Source organism: Delphinus delphis, chromosome 2 (genome assembly GCF_949987515.2).
Source record: "Delphinus delphis chromosome 2, mDelDel1.2, whole genome shotgun sequence".
NCBI lineage: Eukaryota > Metazoa > Chordata > Mammalia > Artiodactyla > Delphinidae > Delphinus > Delphinus delphis.
Window position 1 is genome coordinate 129,297,178 of NC_082684.1, and position 22,485 is coordinate 129,319,662.

Consider the following 22,485-nt stretch of genomic DNA (forward strand, 5'->3'; position numbering starts at 1 on the left):
AACTTCTCCTGGAACAGTTTCAACAAGGCCTTAACATGTCACCTAACCTATACATGGCTGATCTTTCCGTATTTTTCACAGAACAACGTCCAGAGTTCTGAAAGAACAGATTCCCCTCTGGCCCTCATTCGCCAGTGCTCCTCCTGTTCTCACTGCTTCTATCACCCTTATAATTAACTCAAATGGGTAGAAAAACAGGTTGCCGATCCCAGTGGGATCCCAGTGCCTGCCTTCCTCTGGGTCCGCTGTTGCTGGGCAAGCTGAGTGTCAGGTAGGAAGGGCCAGGCTTAGGGTAGGGGCGCTGTGTGGGAGATGACGTCCTGGAAAAAGCGTGAATTTCAGAGACAGAAGCCCAGGCGTGACTCTTCAGCCTGACCACTTACTAGCTGGTATGGCTCTGACCAAACGATCTAACCTCTGAGACTTAGTTCTTGTTGTCTGGGAAACAGGGACAAAAACCTTCTTGATGGGGTTGTTGGTGAGGTTTGAATGAAACAGAAGAGTGAAGCAGCAGCACACAGGAGATGCTTGGGAAGGGGCGCTCTCAGGATGACTTAGGTTAGGGAGGGATTCATCTCAGAAAGCTCCAGGCCCTTTCAGGAATTCCGCCCATCTTGTTCACTATACAGTGGAATTTCCTTCCTTCCTCTCCTCTAGGTTAAAGCATCCCCTTTCTCCAGCCTTAGCTTCCTTTCCCCAAGGCTCTGGCCACTCACTGGGTCCTCAGGGTGAAGGCGGCGCTGGTGATGGACGTGGGCAGGTTCAGGCCTTTGGTGATCTCCCTCCAGATCTTCTTGTTGATGATCTCCACCAGGCCCCCCTTCTCCGTCACCAGCTTATACAGCATATACAGGTCCAGGATCTGCTTGGCCATGATGGGGATTCGGTTGATGGGGGTCCCTGTGATTGTGCAAAGAGAGAAACAGAGGGTTGTGTCATTACCATGCAGAGAAAGAAGACATCTGTGGATGCCCACCCTTTTGCTGAGTTGGAAGTATGTTCATAAATCTGCTTACAAGTATAATTTGACTCGAACTCTCAAAGCCTGGAAGCTATCAGACTAGCTGCCAGTTCTCCTTGGGAAGAACAGAAAGATAGGTCCAACTCACAGGCTGTGTGGCCTTGGGTAAAACACACAGCCTCTCTGGGTCTGTTTCCCACCTGTAAATAAGAGGGCCAGACTAAATGACTTCAAAGATTTTTTTTTTTTTTTTGCTAGCAGTATGATTCCAGATTCTTTCCTAATGATTTGGCAACTCAGTCCTCTGGAGCCTTCAGAAGCTGTTCAGCTGCCTCCTCAGGGAAGTCTTTCCCTGACTCCCAAGACAGGTGAGGTCCTGCCCCATTGTCCACCTGGAGAGCTTCCTTGGCTTCTCTTCTGCAGCTCTCAGTGCAGTTTATAACCGTGTTTTTATTTGCATACTGCCTGTTTTCTCTTCATCTCTTCTCCAGCTACAGGGCAGAGAAATGGTTTTTTCTCTCCTGTGTACCCACCATGTCAAAGGAGCTGCTGGGCACACAGGTCTCCAGGGGGATGAAAAGCCACTCAACAATTCACTCCAACCCCTCCCTGGCCTCTGAAAGAGGGAGGGTCAGAGCCGCTTCCGCCCACTGGCCCCGAAGGGAAGTGAGAGGAGCCAGGGACTTGATTAGGAAACCTGGCACCGAGCAGGAAGGCCCACTAATGAGCACCGGGGGACGGCAGGGAGGGCGGGGCCAGGCTCCTTTCTCGGGCGGCTGGGATGCTCGTCAGGAGGCGTGATGGATGACTGTCATTTGGCAGCCTCGGGATTAATGATCTGGAGGTCAGAGGGGAGAATTCCAGCAGGAAGGGTCACCGTCCAGGGCAGGGTATGAGACTTGTTGCCTTTTGATGGCAAGTCCTTTTACTGTACATAGGCTGCTCCTCCTGTGCCGCGGCCGCCCCCCCACCCCAGGCTTGTTGAGGTCTCACTGCCTGCCTGGTGGAGTTACGCCAGCTTGATTAGAGAAGGGCTGTTTGTTTCAGCTCCTCCTGCTTCTTTCCCCTCAAGGAATGGCATTTTTCTTCTCAGCTCTAGATCACTGGCCTCACCAACTCTTTTATAGGGTAATTCAAGCCAGAGTGGAGTGAAGGGTGCCACGTTTATGAGGAGGAAGTAGCGTGAGCACGAACACGTGGCACTGCTATGGTGGGACCGGGTCTCTTTTCTCAGTGTGGGGAGGGAGCTAGAGGTCTTGAAGACCTTTGTATTGACCGGCTGGTCTTTGGAGGGTCAAGGACAAAGGGGCCATAGAGTTAAGTTCAAAGATTCACTGGTAAAATATCAGAGGACTGCTGGCACGACAGCTCGCGCGCTGGTTAACTACTTCTCCCTGTGCTGTTCCGGACAGTAGACCTTATTCCTGTCATAAGCACAGGAGTCTCATGCAGCAGAACTGGTCTCCTGGCAGGACAGGGCTAAGGTCTCCCTTCTTCGCAGGCCTGTCTGCCCGAGCTCGCTCATGGCCTTGGCGAGTTCATACCCTCAGGGCATCACCTGGAGAGTCTGGGAGGACCACTCCCAAGGCCCCCTCACCCAAGTCCCCAAAGCGCTCAATTCCAGAAGCTTCCAGAACATCTTTACACATGTGACCTGTTCACTTCCAGGTCAGATGTTCACAGTGAGCTCAGCTTCATCCCCTAGGCCAGCTCCCTTTTCCCATCACTTCCTCTTCTTCCAGCAGCACCATCATTCTTTGAGGTCTTGGGTAGGAACCTCCGAGGCAGCAATGGCTCCTCTCCCTCCTCTCTCACCCACCTTTAGGCTCTCGGGAGGCTCACCGATTACTGCTTTGAGGCCCCTCTCAAAGCCATCTTCCTCTCCGGCCCTCAGCCACCACCCTGGGCCAGGCCCTTGCTGGCTCACCGTCAGATGCCCCCAGCAGCTTTGAATCCACGTGATCAACCTGCACGCTGCTGCCAGACCATCTAATGAAAACACCACTTTCACGCCATTACTCGCTTCCTAGTTTAAAAACCCACAATGACTCTTACTGCCAACCCAGCCCACCTCACATGTTCAATCTCATGACTCGGGTTCCCCAACACTCCTTAGAAGATTACGTACGATGTATTTTAAGCATGTCCCAACAACTCACTCTCACTCCAATCAGTTGGGTCTTCTCACCCTCACCCCTAAAGGCAAGCTCCTCTCTCCTCTACTTTTTGTTTTTCCTGTCCCTCCTCATCAAGCCTAAAATGACCTGTCTGCGCTCAAATCCTCTCTACACTGGCCTTCAACGTTCACTCCCTCCAGGAAGAATTTTCCAACGACCCCAGTTCACATGGATTTCTTTCCTCTCAGAATTTCTATTATAATCACTACAAGTTCAGCAAATAGTTACACTTGTTTCACATATGTTCGTCTGGTATCCCAGGAGGACTGTAAGCTCAATGAAGACAGGAATCGTTTTTCCTTCATCATGTCTTGAATATTAGAATGTTTAATAAGCTAAACTACCATGCAGATTAAACCAACCAACCAACCAACCTGCTTCTCAGAGTCAAAGCAACCAGCTCTGTGTTAACCCAACTGGGAATATTAAACGCATTTCCTTCCTTCCTGCTGTGGTGTGCCCACCAGGGTCTGTCACTAACTCGAAGTGTCTAATTGCTGACAGCCCTGAACAGAAGTCACCCTCTCCTCTCAGGTCCTGGCAGGTTCATTAGGGGGGTCACGACCCTTATTAAACAGACTGGGGAACCGAGGTCCAGAGTGGTTAAGCCCTTTGTGTCTGAGTCCTACAATAAGAGGACTGGCAGCACAGGAATGGATGGAGAGCTGGGGATTTTGAGAAGGTAAAGAAACCATGACTTCATTCAGTGGGGTCAAAGAGAAGGGGAGACAGGTGTTAAAGAGGGCAAGGGGGCTGGGTTTGTGATGCCCACAGAACAGGCGTGGCTGAGTGAGTGACCGTCAAGCAGGGCATGTCCAGCCAGGGGAGTGCTGTCCTTCAGAACTGTCACCTTGAAGAGCCAGCTACCGCTCCGTTTGTGCAGAGCTTTCAGAGTTTACACTATTTTCATTTGATTCTCTTACATATGAAGGTAAACCTTCATATGTAAAGGGTGTGTTTTACTTTTAGAAATGGTCATTCATGGAAACAAGCCAGGAAAATAGGATGAAGTGACCAGGCTGTTTATACTGATTTTGTGTGAAGATGAGGTGTGGCCATAAACCACAACAGATTATCTAGTGTGGCTCAAACTGCCTCTGAAGGCAGCTCCCCAGAGAGGAATTATAGATTTGCTCAGAGTAGTCACTAGACTAAATGGCTAGTCATTTGAGATGGCTTCTTTCAAAGACAACAATGTCATAGATGTAGAAATTTCATTAAAAATTAGCCTTTTTTATAGTCACACAGAGAGTGGCTGCATTAGGCTGGGAACTGCTCAGGGGCAAGGGAAACAGGTAGATACTGGACCTGAGAAGACAAGGAAGGAGCAAAGTGGCATTTCAAATCCCCAGAGTGACCTCTTCTCAGCACCGCTGGAGAGAAAACACAGGCCAGGGCTGCTCCGCAACCCAGCCCCACTCTGGGCACGTGGGGGGTCATAGCTTCTCTCACCAGGGCCCCTATGGCCTGGCCAGGCACCCTGGTTCCAGGATCAGTGAGTGGGTAAGGGGAATGGGCATTTTCTTCCTCATGGTTGGCCCTCCACGAAACTGCTAAAAGTAGCTCCCAGTGCGGGCGGGCCCCTCAGTACCCTCAGAAACAAAGCTGAAGCTATTCTGAGGCCCAGCTCTAGATGACATCATGGTTTTCTCACGTTATGCAGCCAATCCAGACACAAAGCCTGCCTTGGCTTCCATTCTTTTAACAACTAAGAGAGAGGCAGGGTCCTCAGGCTGGTCTCTCTCTGCAGTCTGCTCTGTGCTTAGTGGGCCTGGTAGCCACCTCCCTTGTCCCAAGGAGACTCAACTATGAAGAGAAGGGGAGAAGGCCTTTTAGCTGAGTTTCCCTACCTGAACAAGAAAGAAAACCAATACATCACGCTGGGGGTGGGGATGGGGGGGATCGACAATATTCAGGCCTCAGTTTCCCTGTCAGTCTGAAGCAAGGAATTTGCTTCCAGATGACGTCCAGTTCTAAAGTCCTATGAGTCTATGAATAAAAACTTAAAAACAAAAATTGATAGTTTGGGGGGTTGGTGGTGGTGGTGGTGGTGGTGTGATGAATTGGGAGATTGGGATGGACATATATACACCAATATGTATAAAATGGACAACTAATAAGAACCTGCTGTATACAAAATTTAAATTAAACTAAATTAAAAAAAATGGATAGTTGTGACTATTACCAAGGGAGGTAACTTGATTTTAGGAGCTTGCCTGAACTACGAAATAATGTTGCCAGGTGACCCTGAGATGGACGGTTTGGGATCTTCTCCAATGAAGGGCGCCTGTGTGGCTCAGGACCAGGTCTGTGAAGTTCAAGTCCATAAGCAATGGCTCTTTCTCTAGCCTTGTGGGGAAGTGGGGGAGTCTCTGGCCTATTCTCTGGGCTGGATTACATCTTCCTCTAAAGAGGCTCTTCACCTGAGAGGGGACAGGCCTCAGTCCACAATAAATGCAAATGAAACCTGCAGAGAACCAGGAAGGAGGCCAGCAGCCACTGCAGGGAGCTCTTGGTGGGTCACCAGTGTCGCCCCTGCGGGAGGCCGAATCTCCGCCCCCATCACACCTCCCAGAGGGGGCGGGAGCACCTGATGGGGAAGCCTGTGGACTGTCAGTCACTGCTATCAAAGCAGGAGCTAGGATTGAGGGTAATTAATCATGCTCCCTCTGACAGCAATCCAGGGCCTTATCTGTACCCCAAGAAATGCCGCTGGTCTCCAGTTCCCTCCTCAATAAAGGAGACTGACAGTTCCAACAAAGAGGCCCCTTATCAGATTTCAGCGGGGGAGCCTGAGGCAGCCCGAGGGAGATGTGGAAAAGGCTTTTATGAGGCCGGGACCCAGCGAAGCTGTGGGGGCTCCTGGGGCTTTAACCCTTGGAGGTGGGAATGCCGCTGGGCACTGGCGCTCGCAGGCCAAAGCCGGGATCGGGAGCTTTCAGCGAAGATGGAGCTGAACAAAAGCTGCTCCCTGGCACTTGGCTCGTCTTTGTCTGCCCAGCACTCAGACCGTGGAGACAGAGCTTAGTGGGGGTGAGGGCAGAGTGGGGAGATAGCCTCCTCTGGCACTAAAGACAAAGATGGGAGATGGCAGGAATGTTGGGGGGAGGGCCACTTCCTCCCCACCACAGAGAATGGGCACATTCCAGTCAAGACCAGAAGCAATCAGGGGGCAGGGACCCAAGACAGAGTCGCATGGCTGCCTTCCTGCCTACTGGTCAGGGGTGAGGGCCCAGGACCCAGGGCGTGGCCCTGCCAAGGACCCTCGCTGCTTTTTCCTGACTTTGAACAAGATCATTAATCATTTCCATAGCCTGTCAAGAGAGCTGGGCGGCTGACCAGGGAGCCTAGAAGAGTTAAGTCCCGCGTTAAGCAGGGAATGTGCATAGGCAGACAGGCAGGCAGGCCTCCTGCTTATTCCTCTGCATATTAATTCCCGCCCTGCTCCAGTCCTGCTCCCCAGCAACAAGCAGAGGAATGACTGGTGATTTTTTTTCCCCCTGACTTGTTCACGTAGAAAATACCTCCCACCGGGAAACTGGGCAGCAGGCTCTGGTGGTGTGCCATGCAGTGAGTAGATGATTGTTCCACAGGTCAGGGCAGAGACAAGGATGCGCAAATATCCTAATACCAACACGTATGCTTCAGCCCTCACCTCCGATTTCCCACTGAGGGGGGTGTCTAACTGACAGAGCCTAGTGCACTAATCTTAAGTATACAGCCCACCAGATCTTTACTGCTGTGCATACCCCTGTATCCATTCCTCAGATCAAAATACAGAACATTTCCAGCACCCCAGAAAACTCTTCCATTACCATTCCCAATCAATATCCATCCCCTATCCCCCTCCCCGACAGGAGGTAACTATTATCCTGACATGTATCACTATAGGTGACTTTCTTGAACTTTACATAAATGGAAGAATGCAGTACAGAGTCTTCTGTGTCTGGCTTCTTTTGTGCCACGTTAGGCCTGTGAGAGTCATCCCAGTTGGGTACAGCAGCAATTCATTCTTTGTTATCGCTGTGTGGTATTCCACTACAGGACTATGCCAACATTTAGTCATACATTCTACTACCAATGGAAATTTGAGTTCTTTCCACTCTTTGGCTATAATGAATGGCGTTGCTATGAAAATTCTTGCATGTGTCTTTCAGTGAACATAAGCTCTCATTTCTACCGGGGATACACCTAGAAGGGAAACTGCTGGGTAATAGGGTTGGCATATTTTAGCTTTAGTAAATATTACCAAACAGATTTCCAGTGGTTATGCCCATTTATATTCCCACCAGCAATGCATGGGAGTTCTGGAGGCACCGAACCTGAGAGGCTAATTTTAAACCCATTACCCTTCTTGATACTCTAGTTCAGACTAATTGCTTTAGGTGAAGTTCAACAGTATGTGCAGTGTTGTACTCTACTATGGCCAATAATAAAATAAAATTATGGTTATGGCTGTGCTGTTTCCTTCCATAAAAACTACATTCAGAGAAGTAGGCTAAGGAGTTAGAAGGAGGTGGACCGTCGGGTCATCTCTGCTTCGCCTGCTACTGGTCAACAGACCTGGCCCGAGTCTCCAGGAGAAGGGGTGGAAGGCTGGCCGGGGAGAGATGCAACAACTCAGGGGTGTTCTGGCCTGAGCAGTGCATGGGTGTCTGAGCTTCCATTGCCAATCCATGCCCCTCCCTCTCAAGACCTAGTAGATTTTCCCACAGTGTAACTGGGTCAAACTCTCCCTTCAAACTTTCCCTACGTCAACCTTAGGACGATTTATTGAATATTGGCTCACCTTGGAAAAAAGGAGGCAAAACTATCAACCCCATTTTACGAAGTGCTAGAAGTACCGATAAATGACCTTGAAGGGGAAGAGGTTGAATTTAAAGACAAAAGTGAGCTATTCAAATTAATCACACCTTTCAAAAACCAGGGGCCCTTCTCATTATCATGGATAACTGGGTAGTTATAAGGTATTTAAATGACTATTAAAAGTGCGGGGAGTGGGGGGGGAAACCCCAGTACTTGAACAGCGGTTGGATCACCTGGGGAGAGAAAAGGATCTGGCCTAAGACAAAGATTTGCATTTTGGACTTTCATTTGTGGGTAAAGTTAGAATATGAAGCCCCGAAGCCTATTTTATCTGACAAAGACAAACATATTTTAGTCTATCAGGAAGAGTGGCCATGGCACAGACCATTTACAGCAAGATACAAAGAATATACAAGAAACTCCCTCCACCAAAAGGCAAAGCAATATATGTCAGGAACATTTCCTTGCCTGAGATGGATAGATAAGCACACAACAGAAGGAAAAACACTCAAATTGCACTTCGAGGCAGACCAAGCCCTTTTCCCACAGTAAATTCTTTGTATATACACATCAAAAACAGATCCAACAATCCATTTGGGAAAACCAAGGTCAGTTTGCAGCCCTGAACAGAACTGGTGGGGGAGGGACGGCAGTTCTCCGGTGAGGTCTTGACAAAACTTGTCTTCCACATGACCAAGCAGGTCCTTAGCCTGGTGTGCCGAGCTGGGACGGGGGCTGGAGGGGAGATCCTTGCTTGTGGGCACTCCGGGTGTGCGCAAGATGCTACCGTTAGGGCTTCTGTCTCCCGTGCCCCCAACCCCAACCTGCCTTGACAGATGGCAGCTTCTGTGCCAGCCACTGTGAATTGTCACATCTGCCCTTCCCTGAGAGATAAGCCGCCTTACCCTGAGATGAAGACTCTTCTTGCATGAAGAGTTCTACCTCGTGTTAATCAGTTAGATGCTGTCAGACCCTACTGGAGACCGACCTGTGGAGGCGGGCCACTGTCTCTGGGGCTCAGAAGGCTGAAGGAGAGATGAGGCTTGTCCGCTGCCCCAGCGGGGAGGTGATGGAGCTGCTGGTGCCAGGGGCCAAGTTTCTCAAGGGCAGTGCAGGCGAGGAGAAAAAGTCCTGGCCTGGGGATTAGGAGACCAAGTGCTAAATTGGCTCTGTAGCCTCAGGTGAGTCATTTAACGTGCGGGGCTGATTCTTCATGGCTAACGTGATAACCTTTGCTCTCTCCACCCCACAGAGCTGGAGCTGTGGGGAGCAGCAGATCAGATAGTGGGTTGAAAGGGTTCTGTAAAGTACATGGGGTAACAATAATAAAATTAACAGCAAAATCATCTCCCTCCTCTTTGATGAAACCACACTTCTGTTTCACTGCCTGGGGAACAAGAGAACAAGCTCTTCTTCCTTAGTGATGAAGGAAGAATGGAATTGTTTACAAGCCTTTGCTTATGAGACTTCCAAACTAGCACCACCCCCTCTCCGTACCCCCTGGAAAATCTACCAGGGAATGATACTTCAGGAATCACCCACCGTGAGTTAAATTAGACCAAGAATTTTATTTACAAATGTTTGGCTTTGTTTTTTGGACAAAGAAAGGTGTGTGTGTGTGCTTTACACACACACACACACAAAAACGTGCACGTATGTGCGTGCACGTGCACATGGCAAAAGGTGAGGAAAAAGAGGCATGGGTGTTCTGAGAGCTAACCCATCTTTCTACAGAAACATTTGTCGGGGAAGCACAATCAAAGGAAATTTGTTTAATTCAGTTTGGCTTCAGTCAGCCAAAGGAACACATGATTCACCAAGGAAAGGAGTGAAGCATTTGGTTCTGGGGGTCCCTGGTGTAGTTTTTACACAATTATTTTGACAGAAAATTGCTCAAGGGGCTTTTCTTCTATTTTGATTATTGAGGGTGGCTCATTATCTGTTTTGTAGCTCAACAGACACAATCAGGGATACATAACACAGAACAGAGAACTTGGAAGAAACTTCCAGATTGACTCTAACTGAACCTGCGCATTTTATAGATAAGGAAGCTGTGGCCCCCAGAAGAGGAAGGATTTGCTCAGGATCGTGGAGAAGGGTGGGATGTTAGCACTGGCTTCACACTCCTCAGTCCAGAGCTCTTTCCCCCTCCGCATGCCTCCCGACAGGCTGCAGCAGCCGTTCCTGAGGCAGGCAGGACACAGGGAGCCCGACTGGGCACTGCCTCGGCCTCTTCTCAGGCGCCTTCTGGGCCGGGTTGTTCTGCTGGTGGGGGAGGGGTCACGAGGTGCAAGTCACCCGGTCTGGCCTAGAAACCAAGGTGCCTCGAGCTGAAAGGCCCATCTGCTGCAGTCAATTCACCCAAACATGTTAACAAGCCAGAGAGACCCAGCACAAAGCAGCGGTTACGGCTGGGCCCCTCTCCCACTGGACAGCCGTTTTATCACCTGCAGCTGCAGTCATTTGGGGCCGCCTGCTGTGTCCTGCCACCCTTGGAGCCCGGTCCACTTCCTCTGCAGTGGAGCCTTCCACGTCAAAGCTGCCCAGCCCACTCACAGCCCAGGTGGGCGTCACCGGGCCTTTCAAACTCAGGTTGCTTTCAGTGGTTCCTTTGAAATCTACTGCTTATCCTTCATATTAGCTCTGGAGGATGAGTTGCTGACCCACTGACAGGGTCTATGAGGCTTCTCCTTGCACCCAGCCAGCTAACAAGATTGGGCTCCTGAGTGTCCCAGACACTCCAATTTGGGAGAGACAAACAAGTCACAAATGTCCGGGGGCCCTTGGTCTCCCCATTCTGTGAAGAGTAAAGACAGCAAGCTTCCCATGGTTAGAAGCGCAAACTGCTCCCAGTCCCCTTGAACTGCCCATTCTAATTTAGACCATCAACCATGAGTTTTCCAGGGAGGAGAACACTGTGATTTTAAAGGGAACAACCTCCACAGTCTCCCTGCCTCAGCCTTCCCTCTTCAGCCCAACTATACACTGTTTGCCACAGCAAACCTCCTGAAAGCACAGCTCTGGCGCTACTTCTCATATGTTAACTTCAATAACTCAGCTATGTCACAGACAGGAGTGCTAACTTCTTGGCCAAACACGGCTCTTCACAGTCTGGTGCCAGCTGATTCATCCAGGCCACAGACAAGGGTTCTTTCAGCCGTGCCTGGACCCCGTACACCACGCATGCCCCGCGTTTCTGCCTCCACTCTCCCTATGCTGGAGCTACAGCAACTCTCAGGTCCCTACGCTCCAGCCTAGGATGGGGCCCCAGCACCCATCCCTTTGGCACTCAGCCACGGACGGGGAGTTCATCCTATTGCCCGACACGGGCCCTGCCGCCCTCAACATTGCTACCTGAGTGGAGATAAGATGATTTCCCTGAAGAGTTTCTCTGCAGAGGAAATTTTTGATATTCACCTTCTTTCCTATCCTTCTATGGCAGTGGTTCTCATCAGGGGGACAGTTTTGTCCCCCAGGGGACATTTACAATATCTGCAGACATTTTTGGTTATCAAGACCGGGGGGTGCCACCCCCAACAAAGGACTATCCAATCCCCAAAGTCAATATGCTGGAGCTGAGAAACCTTATACTAGAGTAATTAACAAGTAGCAAAACTGACTTGACTATCTCCCTTCTACTGCTGATGCCAGCAAACAGTGAAATACCTAACATAAGTGCTGAAGACAGAAAAAAGATTTACTCAGGGCCTGGATAACCATAAACTGACATGATCAAAGAGAGTTTCTTACTCCTGCTTTGGGTGGAATAGACTAGATGGCAGTCTGGTAGCCCCAGCGCTGTGCAATAGCGGGACACTCAGCACACACTGCTCTCTACTGCTGACCTCCAATCACGGGCCGCTGTCTAACTGTGGGTGGGAGTGAGGTGGGGGAGGGGAAGCTCAGCTTCCCTGCGTGGGGCAGCTGAGTTAGGAAAACCAACAGGACTGCTCCTACAGCAAACACGTCCTGAGCAGCACCCGCCTCCAGGTCTGGCCCTGTGCTAGCACTGGGGACTTGGAGAAATGACAAAGTGGCTGTCCTCAAGGAGCGCCTCGTCTAGTGGGGACATATAGAAGTAAACAAACAATTACTGATCTTCACTCTTGGCTAGGCTGATATAACTAAAAATCCTTTTGGGAAGGGAGAAAAACAATAAAGTATCAATAGACTATAAAGCAGTGGAGCCACACTGCTGATTAAAATCTATATTGTTATAGCAGCCCCTCTGAGATGAGATCAGCTCCCGGGTTTGCACCAGCTGGGCTTGTGGAGCTTGTAAATAATTAAAAGGTAATTGGAGGGGGAGACCAAAGTATTAAGTGGATTTCTCTCTCTCAGGGCAACCAGGGAGTTTCATTGCTGCCAGTTACATTATCTTTCGGGATTATATTCTTGTTTTTTACTGACACGTGCAGCTCCAGATAACAGTTGGAGGAGTAAACTAATTAGAGCTGCTTAGACTGCTTTGATAGGCTTGGGGATGGGGGGAAACGGAGACTCAAAACTTTCGACTGCCTTTGTAAGCAAACCAGCAATAATAGGCGTGCTACTAAGAAGGCAATAAGGCTTTGGAAGGTAAAGGAAGGGGAAGGAGGGGGGAGAGAAAGAGGGATGGGGCTGGTGGGGAGAGGAAGAGGGAGGGAGAGGAGTTAACTCAGCATATTTAGTTGCTGGGGGCTGTCATTATAGCTCAGCCCAGGATAAAGAGGAGGATTTCATTCCCAGGTCTCAATAAAGGAGCTGACACAGAAACCAAGGGATACATGATCAGGCAGGATCCCAGGGAACATGCTGGCAGGAGCAGCTCTCCCTTACAGCTTTGTCCTGAGGTGAAGAAGATGGAGCTACACAGGTTGCAGAGGATCATCTCCTAGAGAGGCTGGGGTTCTGCCCATGCTTCCTGAGGGCTGACCCAGCTGGTGAACCCATTGCTGTGACAGGATACAAAGCCAGGAAGTTGAGTCACTGGGCTCAAGACTCAGACATGCCATCGTCCAAAGTGGAGATGGCTGGGGGTGGGTGGGTGGGTAAGAGTGAGAAGGAGAGAAGGACAGGGAAGTGGGAAGGTGCATTTTAAGGCAGATGCCCATGTGCCCTATACTTAAACTGCAGGAACACCCCAACCAAGCCAGTGAATGCAAAAATCAAAGAGCCAATGGATAAGAAAAAAAGAGTTAGCTTTTCCTTTTCGTGGATCATTTCAGATCCTCCCAACAAATCCTGAAGGGCCTCTATTCTTTCACTGGCCCTCCTAAGACTCTGTTAAGCTAGACGCAACAGCAGGAAGCCCCGTATACCAGTTTAAGTGATGTCCAGGACTGCTATAAGCTAAGAAAAAAGTATAATTGAATTTGAAATGACTCCAGACACCAGTTAATCAGAACAGTGACAAAAATAAAGCAGGACCAAATCTGGATGATCATTCCATTCATTTTCTACCCAGGTCCTCTTTGCCCCCTTCAACCTGGTTGTCAATTATTCTGATAAGTATGGGACCAACTGGCAGTAAATGGCTCTCGTCCTCCTGGGCTAAGATGCTGGCACTCTGCAGGGAGGATGGCTAACAGTGACCTGCACACAGTAGGCACTCTATAAATATTCAGTGAATTGAAACGATGAGTAGACTGAACACTCACCTCTCTTCTGCATAAAGACGAAGAGGTCATCCAGGAACTCTTTCCTTTCTGGATCACTGTCCAGTTCATACAGCTGCAATCCCAAAGCCCCCAGGGGAGAAAAAAAAACACCACAATGAAAAATTCCATCTTATGCAGGAAGTCTTACACCAGTGATACACAACCATCTGAATGACTACAAATGTGACTCATAGGCCACTTCTATCCTTATTCCTTGGGGATCAGATACAACGACCCACTGCAGAACTGCCCCTTTCGTTATCACAAAGGAAACATTACAGACCTTGGCAAAATCACGGGAGATCTCTCTTCCCCGGCCTCCATCTGCATCATCACTCCAGGCCAAACCACCATTCTAAAGGGGAACAAAGCACAGCGTTCAGAAGGGAGTAGGAAGAGAGTGAGAGAGGGGAAGGCAATCGTTTAGGGTGCAGATGAGGACCCTTAGCAACTGTGCTTTCCTGGCTCACACTGAAAGACTGACGGCTCGAGTAACTGTCCCTGCCACCCTAACAGGGACATCTTGTTTTTATGCTTTCAATTATGGTTCCAAAACCAGAGGGAGTCATGTGGAAGAATCCTCTCCATTTGTTGGAGGGGGGTGGGTGTTACTTATACCTGATAATCCTGGAGAAGGAGGACACAAAGGCCCAGTTTTCTGAGAACCTGCTCAAACCTAGCTCATCTTCTGGGAGCCATCACTCTGAGATGTACCACTTTCCTGCAGGTTCTATACGGCATATGTTTGTATGTTTTATGATGTGTTTGTATATTATATGGTATGTTGTGAAGATACCTAGCCTGGCCTCCCACACAACACTCTAAGTGGAAGATAAAGGGTCAAAGGGAGCAAGACAAAGATCTCGAAGATCTCGAAGATCTCAAAGATCCTGTGGTCTCTCAGCCAAGCCTCACCACCAGAAACCCTAACTCTAGTGATTAGAACTGCCTAGTGATATGAGGGCCCTCAGGGCCTGAGACTATTCCCAAGGCACAGAGACTCTGTGACACTAGGGTGAAGTTCATTTTCATTAGAGAAGTAATGAAAACCTAAACCTAATTCACTTGATTAGGTCAAACCAACACCATTCAAATGAACAGGAGGAAATGGCAAATATGCTTTTGTTTATGTTCTTGAAATCTGCTTCCCACTTTTATTCAGCTGGGTAACTCTTATTTCTCAAATCAGGCATCATCTGCTATGGGAAGCCTTCCCTTCACACCCAGCTGCACAAGTACTCCGGAAGGACTCTCTGTACATTTCGAGCTTAGAATTTCACATATTATTTTGGAATTATTTGTCATCCCCACATATTGTAGGCTCCTTGAGAGCAGTGTCTTATTCATCTTTGTACCTTTAGCACGCAGCACACTGCCTGACACTTATAAGGCTCCAGTGAATACCTGATGAACTATAATCACTGTTAAAAGGCATTAACCTTTTTTTTGAACCAATTAAGCAGCTCTTCAAAAAATATACAGACAGGGCTTCCCTGGTGGCGCAGTGGTTGAGAGTCCGCCTGCCGATGCAGGGGATACGGGTTCGTGCCCCGGTCCGGGAAGATCCCACATGCCTCAGAGAGGCTAGGCCCGTGAGCCATGGCCGCTGAGCCTGCCTGTCCGGAGCCCGTGCTCCGCAACGGGAGAGGCCACAACAGTAAGAGGCCCGCGTACCACAAAAAACAACAACAACAACAACAACAAAAAAACAGACATATATATCATACAGAAGAGTCCAAAAGGCCCTCTGCTAGTGGGGAGTATGAAATGTCAGAGCAGAAGTCGCCTGTTCACCTCATCCCACCTGTCAGTGGAGGACCCAGGGATGGGAATGGACACACTGAGACCATCACTCTCTCATTTCTCCCCCAGGAGCAAAGGTGCCCATAGGCACAAGCACACACGTGTGCTACCCAGCTGGCTGGGGTGTGTAAGTGGCTGGGGAGAGACATCTGGGGTTGGGGAGCAGGTTTCTTGGGAGGACATTCTTTGGATTGCTTAAGGATCTCGTAAAATCATGCCAGTAAATGAAAGTGTGCTCTAATTCCATCCTCTCTCTTTAGTAAAGCTTGCCTGAAAGCAGGAGGTTATTCAGTTAAATTCTGGGGCCATACTTTGCTTCCCCTACTCAAAGTGGGCTCTGAGATGTAGACCCAGTTTCTGAGAGCAGCAATTTAGCGCACACAGAGGTAAGTATAACCAAGAGAAGTGACACCCTGTCAGCTGACATGAAACAGGCTACATCAAATTGTTTCCCTGCTTATCTAGTAAAAGACGTGTGTACGGAAGCGCTCAGGAAATGCTATCTGACTGTGCACACATCATCTCCCCAGGCAGATGCTGTAGAAATCTTCCTATAGCACCTTCAGCTCAGGGAGGCCAACAACCAAGCAGGAGGAACACTATTTAAAAAAAAAAAGCTAAAACCCACCCCCACGTTGTAATTACAGTCAACAGAAATCTGGTGTCATCTGCTGGCAACTAGCACAATGAATAATCAAGATGAATTATGCCTGTCAGCTCAGCAAAACCAGACAGAGTTACAGTCCCCTTTCAAAGGCTGCAGTAGGTCACCCTAATGCCCAGTGATTTTGTTTGAGCCAGTAATTCCTGCTGGAAAGTCAATTATCCCTGGGGCCCCTATCAGCTGAAAGACATTTAATGGGGGATCATTGCTGCTTCTGTTATGTCAGCTGTTTACTGTGGCAGCTCAATTCCCAACTCTCTAGCTGGAGATCTGAAGCTGATTCTGTTCACAGGAGGATTCTTTATCGGTCACCAAGAGGGATGAAAACACAGTTTTTTCCTAATCACAGTAACTTCTAGGCATTCTGAATGCTCACTCAGAAACTATTTAACACTCAGTTGGGTGGGGAGGATGGAATCCACAGCCTAGAATCTCAGACAGGGCTTTCCACAGCAGTAAGGGAGTGTAAAAACAAGCACGCCAGTGCCAGTGCCACCACGGGTATGCCTACGTGTGAAAATAAACACCCGAGTGTGAGGGCTCAGCTCCAGAACGGAGGAGAATGCCTTGTAGGATGGGGATGGGGGTCGTCGTGGCCCCGTGGCTTTCACCAGCTCTGCCCAAATCTCAGCAGAGTCCGAGCAGTGGGATGGTCAGACGGTGCACTAGCCACGGCCCACTAAGTAAGAACCACTCAGATTCAAAATCTGCTTAGAGACAGGATTTTAGCTTGACACGCACTACGTCAGTGACCACAGAGGACAGGGAGACTTGTCAGAACAGGATGGAAATAGGACACTACATTCTTTGAGCAATCCCACTGTTTGACCCATTACACAGATAGGAGTGTCAGCTACTATTTAAAGAAAACACAGGAAAAGAGCTGCCCAGGAGCGGAGGTGTTTTCTTTTGTCCAAGGCAAAATTGGGCCATTATACAATTTAAAACATTCAGATGGGGCTGATGGGGAAATGTCCACTCTCTTTGCATTACTTTGTTTTGAGGCAATTAAACTTCAACCCTGATTCACAGGATTTTCTGGCTGAGGTGAGAGTAGTTCCTAAGCCCTGCGCACCCTTCACCGTCTAGCTGGAATGCTGTTTCCTCCGTGCAGCCTCTCGGCCCACCAGTGTCTTTCTCCTCTGGGCTGTGTCACCTCATGTTCTGGTTATTGTGCCCCTGCTTGTGTCCCCAGTCTGTAAGCATCCTGTCAGGGTATCCCCAGCCCCCAGCACACAAAAAGCACTGACACATCTGCTCAGAGACAGGGATGGGCTCCCCCGTGGGACCTCCAACCCCACAACTCCTATTTTCCCCTCCTCCTTTCATTGGGAGGATTACAGGCTTCAGCAGTTATTTTCTTGGCTCTTAACTCTGATCAACTGCTGTAAAACACAGCTCACTTATGCACTACAAGTTTATGTGCAGGTTTCTTGGCCTATCAGCGGGGTGTGGGTGTGCCTGCTAGAAAGTTATCAGCTCAGAAATGACTGAATTTCTTGAATGTAGAATGTGCCTGATTGAGACTGTAGTGGTGGAGGAAAGGAGGGAGTGGTAGAAGCAAGTGTGGGGAAAACGCACCCCACTCAACAGTTTAGAGATCAAGAGGGGTCCCCAAGACAAGCGCTTCAGTTGAAGGGTCGCCACGTGCAAGTCCACCAGCCGGGGGAAGAGGCTTTGTTCCCTGTGGGCAGCAGGCAGCAGCATTCAACCGCCGAGTAACGTGTGGGATCAACAGTAGCCAGAGCGGCCACTCACTGCCATTTACGACCTTCTCAGCCTCTCCTACTTGAGAGCTAGATTTAATGGCTTTGATCTCACCAGGAGCTCACAGGAAACTGACAGTTTGTTCCCAAATACCCACCCACGGCTAGCTTTGGCTACCATACCCACATTCAGCTCATTTTCCCCAGGGAGGCCACCGGGTGTTTTGCCTGTAAATCTCTCAAAATTGGTAGTGAAAGAAGGCTGGGGAAAGAAGAAAGCGGAGCAGGAAGCTAGTGTTTGTGCATCTTCTGTGTAACAAGGACTAGACTGGGAGCTTACCAACATTTTCTCCCTTAATTCTACAATGTAGAGGTGCTTATTTGGAGATAGGAAAACAAAGGCTCAAAGAGTAGGTTAGTTACCTTTCCTACAGTCTCAGAGCTCCCAAGTGGTAGCGTCAGCATTAAAACCCAGGTCTGCCTGGCTCTCTGTTACACCACCCTGCCTCGTGGGTGGAAAGAACAGTAGAGAGTGTTCTGGGTGGGGACATCAGGAAGGGAGAAAGGGAGGAAAAGAAGAATAATGTCCTCTGTACACAGAATGTCTACAAATGCCAAGTCTTGGCCTTGGACGGCTCTATCAATGGGAGATTCTTTTGCTCCTTGATTTTTCTCACTGGCTTCATCTGGGAGGTGCAGCCCAACAGAAAACCAGCCCTCACACAGCATCTGCCCAGGAGACTTATCTGGGGCTACTGGGGGTACTGGAATAAGAACTGCTAATCTTTGGGCTTCCCTGGTGGCATAGTGGTTGAGAGTCCGCCTGCCAATGCAGGGGACACGGGTTCGTGCCCCGGTCCGGGAAGATCCCACATGCCGCAGAGCGGCTGGGCCCGTGAGCCATGGCCGCTGAGCCTGCACGTCCGGAGCCTGTGCTCTGCAACGGGAGAGGCCACAACAGTGAGAGGCCCGCGTACAGCAAAGGAAAAAAAAAACAAAAACTGCTAACCTTTTACCACTACCTCCACAGAACATCCTGGCTAAGAGGAGCCCCCACATTCCTCTCAGAAGGGAGACAGACAGACAGACAGACAAGTGGTTATGCCTCTGAGGGGACTAGAAGAATATGGCACCTAGCACGGCCAGCATGCAAATACAAGGCCTTGAAAAAACAACAAATCAAAGTCTAATCTGACTGCTACTCAAAATTTAAATAGTGCTTCCTCAACACCTCAACCCTGGAAGGGGAAATGTAGTCACTATCCTTGAAAACCTAAAAGGCTGCCTTGTGGAAGAGGAAGCAGGGTTGTCTTTTTTTTTTTTTCCCCTTTTCCTTTTTTCTCTAAAGCCCCAGAGGGCAGAACTAGAGTCACTGAGCAAAAGTTAACAGGGAGAAGATTTCAGGTCGATTAGAAGAAAGACTTCTAACAATCAGAACTGCCCAATAATGGAGTGGGACTTCGCAGGAGGTGGGCAGCTTCCTGTCCCTAGATGACCATCTGTCTGGGATGTCATGGTGTGGATTCCAACATGAGATAGGACTGGATGAGAGGGCCCCTAGGGGCCCTTTCTGTCCTGAGAAGCAAAGAGCCTAGGACAAATTCATTCAATGCTGATTTCCTGAGAACCCACCCCAGTTAGAGCATTGTGCAAGCTGCTGAGAAGAATTACCCACTCTCCCCAAAAAGTGGTTCCCACCACCAGGAGTTTTACCACAGAGTTGGAAAAACAAGCTGAACACACACAGCACTTAATAGATACAGCAAGTCAAAGTACCAAAACACAAAGTGCCCAGGAGGTGGAAGAAAGGAGGCGGCCCAGAGGTGGAGATGAAGCTGGCCTGGAAGAATGGGCTGAGAGATTTACAGTCTCAATGAGCATGGAGTGGGGGATAAACAAGGCATGTTTTGGCAGGGAGGATGCAAGTCTGAATAGTTAACGTGGAAACGGGCTGTGAAATGCCTTGAATACCAGGAGGAAATTTAAACTCTGAACTGTGAAGAGGGGGGAGGCGGTGGATGTTTTCTGAACAGAAAAATAAATGATTAAATCAGTGTTTTAGATGATTTTAATGACCCATTTTTGTTGGAAAATACATAATATATACATACAAATGTATATAGGCCCCTAATCGGATTGGAATCATGGGGGATTTTCACTTTTCAATTTTTTCATTACATCCATTCACATACAAACATCTGATCACTAGTATATACTAGATACTGTGAAAGGTTCTGAGGGAAAAAGAACAAGACAGATAAGAACTTCTGACTTCTTGGAAGTTACAGTCTAATGGAGAGGGAGAGAGAGACGATTTAAAAAACTGTTTATTTTTCTAGATTAACGTCTGAATCATTTGTCAAGACCCATCACTGGCTTCTTCCCCACCCCCTGCAACAAAGAAAATTCGGACTGCACTGAAATTACAGAATAGTTTAGTGAACTGACACAATCACAATATAAGAGAGCAATATGACTCTTCATTTAATAAAATATATTTTTAATGCTCCTCAGTAATGATTTACAATGTTAACATATTACTTTTGTAAACGGTATGGAAGATTTCAGAGGGAAAGCCAGAACTGGGGCTGGCCAGCTATGCAGTAGCCCACGCTGATAATCTGGGTTGGGGGTGGGGAAAGCAGTAGAACCAGGGAGAAATGACTGTCTTAAGAAGCAGCCAAGTCAGAGAATCAACCGGATCTGGACTGAGGGGATGAAAGAGAAAGAGAAGGATGAATCTGAATCGTATCGTGAGAAAGGTATGTTCTGATGAAAATGGAGAGACGCTGGGCAGGGGATCAAGCAGGAGGTCTTTGAGCACTAATGAAAATAGATCACTGTCTCCGGGGTTGCATCAGGGGTGACAAGAACAATCGCACAGCCCTGGAGGACGCCAGGTTATGGCAACTGGCAGCAGCAAGAGCCAAAGGCTTATTGCCAAACTTCCAGTGAGAAGAGAGACATTTAACCAGCATCTCCTGACCCAAGAAAGGTACCTTGGGCTTTTTTACTGGAATTTGAAAAAAAGGCCCAACCAGACCACGCCTCTAAGATCTTAGGAGCCAGTACTGCATTCCTTAGAGCTGTACCTCCCCAGAGACAGGAGCGCCTGACTTTAAAAGCAATTAAGTATCTAGGCTATTTTAGGATTACTCCTTGACCACCTGGAATATCTTATTAAAGCACAGCTCAGATGTCCAAAGCAATTTTAGTTCCCATTCCTCACTCTTCCCCAAGGCAAGAGTTAACCCCTTCCTTCAGGTTTAAAGCGCAGAGGCTAAGCTACTAACTCTTCACTTGAGCTCCCCATATTCTGAAACCTCTCAGAAACTGCCCCATCCTTAGAACACCATCACACACACCACAACTTTTATAGAGATTCTTGAGTGTTCTCTGAAGACACAAACATTCATGTGTTTCCTTTCCGTCTACTCTCCATAATCTAATAGATTCTGAATCCCACCCAAGGTTCGGATCTGGGCAAATTCCTGGGACTTGAACCTCAAAGTAGTCATTAGCTAAATCACTAGACTTCAAAGGGCTGATCCCAAGCTCATGGATATCAGTTAATAACTTTGAAATACGAAGTGTAACAAACGTATTCAGGCTGAAAAGTGCTGTTGTTAGTATTATTATTTTTTTAATAAGCAACACATAAACTACCTTTTCTTTGGCTACACCTGTGGCTCTGTAGGTATTATCTATACCACATTTGTGACTATCCTACTACTGGACGGGTTGATGATGTTGTAATGTTAAAAGTCCAATTCCCAGATCTCAGGAGGAAGAAAAGAAAAACATCTCTGCCCTCCCCCCAGTTTTACATGATCCCAGGAGGTAATGAGACATGCACAAGGGGGTAATGGGCAGGATTATAGGAGAATCCTAAAAGGAGAGGGGAGCCCCAGGAAGTAAAACAGATACTGTTATAAGCAACACTGTTGGACTACAAAACCCTCCTGATAAGATCAGGATTACTGCTCTTAGCTCAATCGCTCAGGCCTTGGAAGCACTAGAGTTATAATTATCAGATGCACACCTTCCGCTGTCAGGTAACTTTAGCAGGAACCAGAAAGTGCCTCCCCACCTCTTACAAGCAACAAAGATCAATTCAAACTCGGTGGCTTGGAAAGAGCCAAGGGACACTTTTCTGATTAAGCAGCAGAAAGGAGGAAGGGTGGGGGAGGGGAGAGAGGGTGGCAGTCCAACCTTTCCATCTAGGCATATAATCACTCCATGCAATAATCAAGAAGACTGCCCAGAAATGGGGTGTTTCTACAAAAGGAGGAAGAAAAACTAAAATGCACTGTTGGTGATGAGGACACCTCTATGCCAAAGAGTGAAGTGGCCCAGCCAAGTCTAAGTCTGAGCGCCACAGAGGAAAGTCCCAGCTCCTTTTATCTGCAGAATTCGAGCTGGCAGCACTGCTTATTCCAGCCTGTGAACTACCTACCACATGAACGTCCATAATGGTTGCTGACATCACTTCACACCACAGAGCTCAGAAAGCCAGAGCTGGAGAGCTCAGCTCAGCCACAGCTGAGCTGAGTGGGAGAACACCTCATCTGACCTTCGTCTGAGAAGAGAAGTCAAGAAACCTGCCCGAAGTTGGTGCTTCAGAAAACTGTCATCAAACTTTTTTCTTCAAACTACATATTTTAAATGTATAGGAAGGACACTTTTTTTTTTTTTTTCGGTACGTGGGCCTCTCACTGTTGTGGCCTCT

At 48.5% G+C, this 22,485-nt stretch overlaps 1 protein-coding gene across 2 annotated transcripts in view; it reads right to left on the bottom strand.

Moving 5' to 3' along the window:
• Positions 1-22,485, bottom strand: part of ARID3B (AT-rich interaction domain 3B) — a 52,009-nt gene that overhangs the window by 5,784 nt on the left and 23,740 nt on the right. For both annotated transcript variants that reach the window (XM_060003681.1, XM_060003682.2), the window contains 3 exons: positions 13,867-13,938; positions 13,584-13,656; positions 717-900 (listed from right to left, as the gene is read on the bottom strand). In XM_060003681.1, the coding sequence (XP_059859664.1) occupies positions 717-900; positions 13,584-13,656; positions 13,867-13,938 (329 nt within the window). The remainder of the gene's footprint in view (positions 1-716; positions 901-13,583; positions 13,657-13,866; positions 13,939-22,485) is intronic.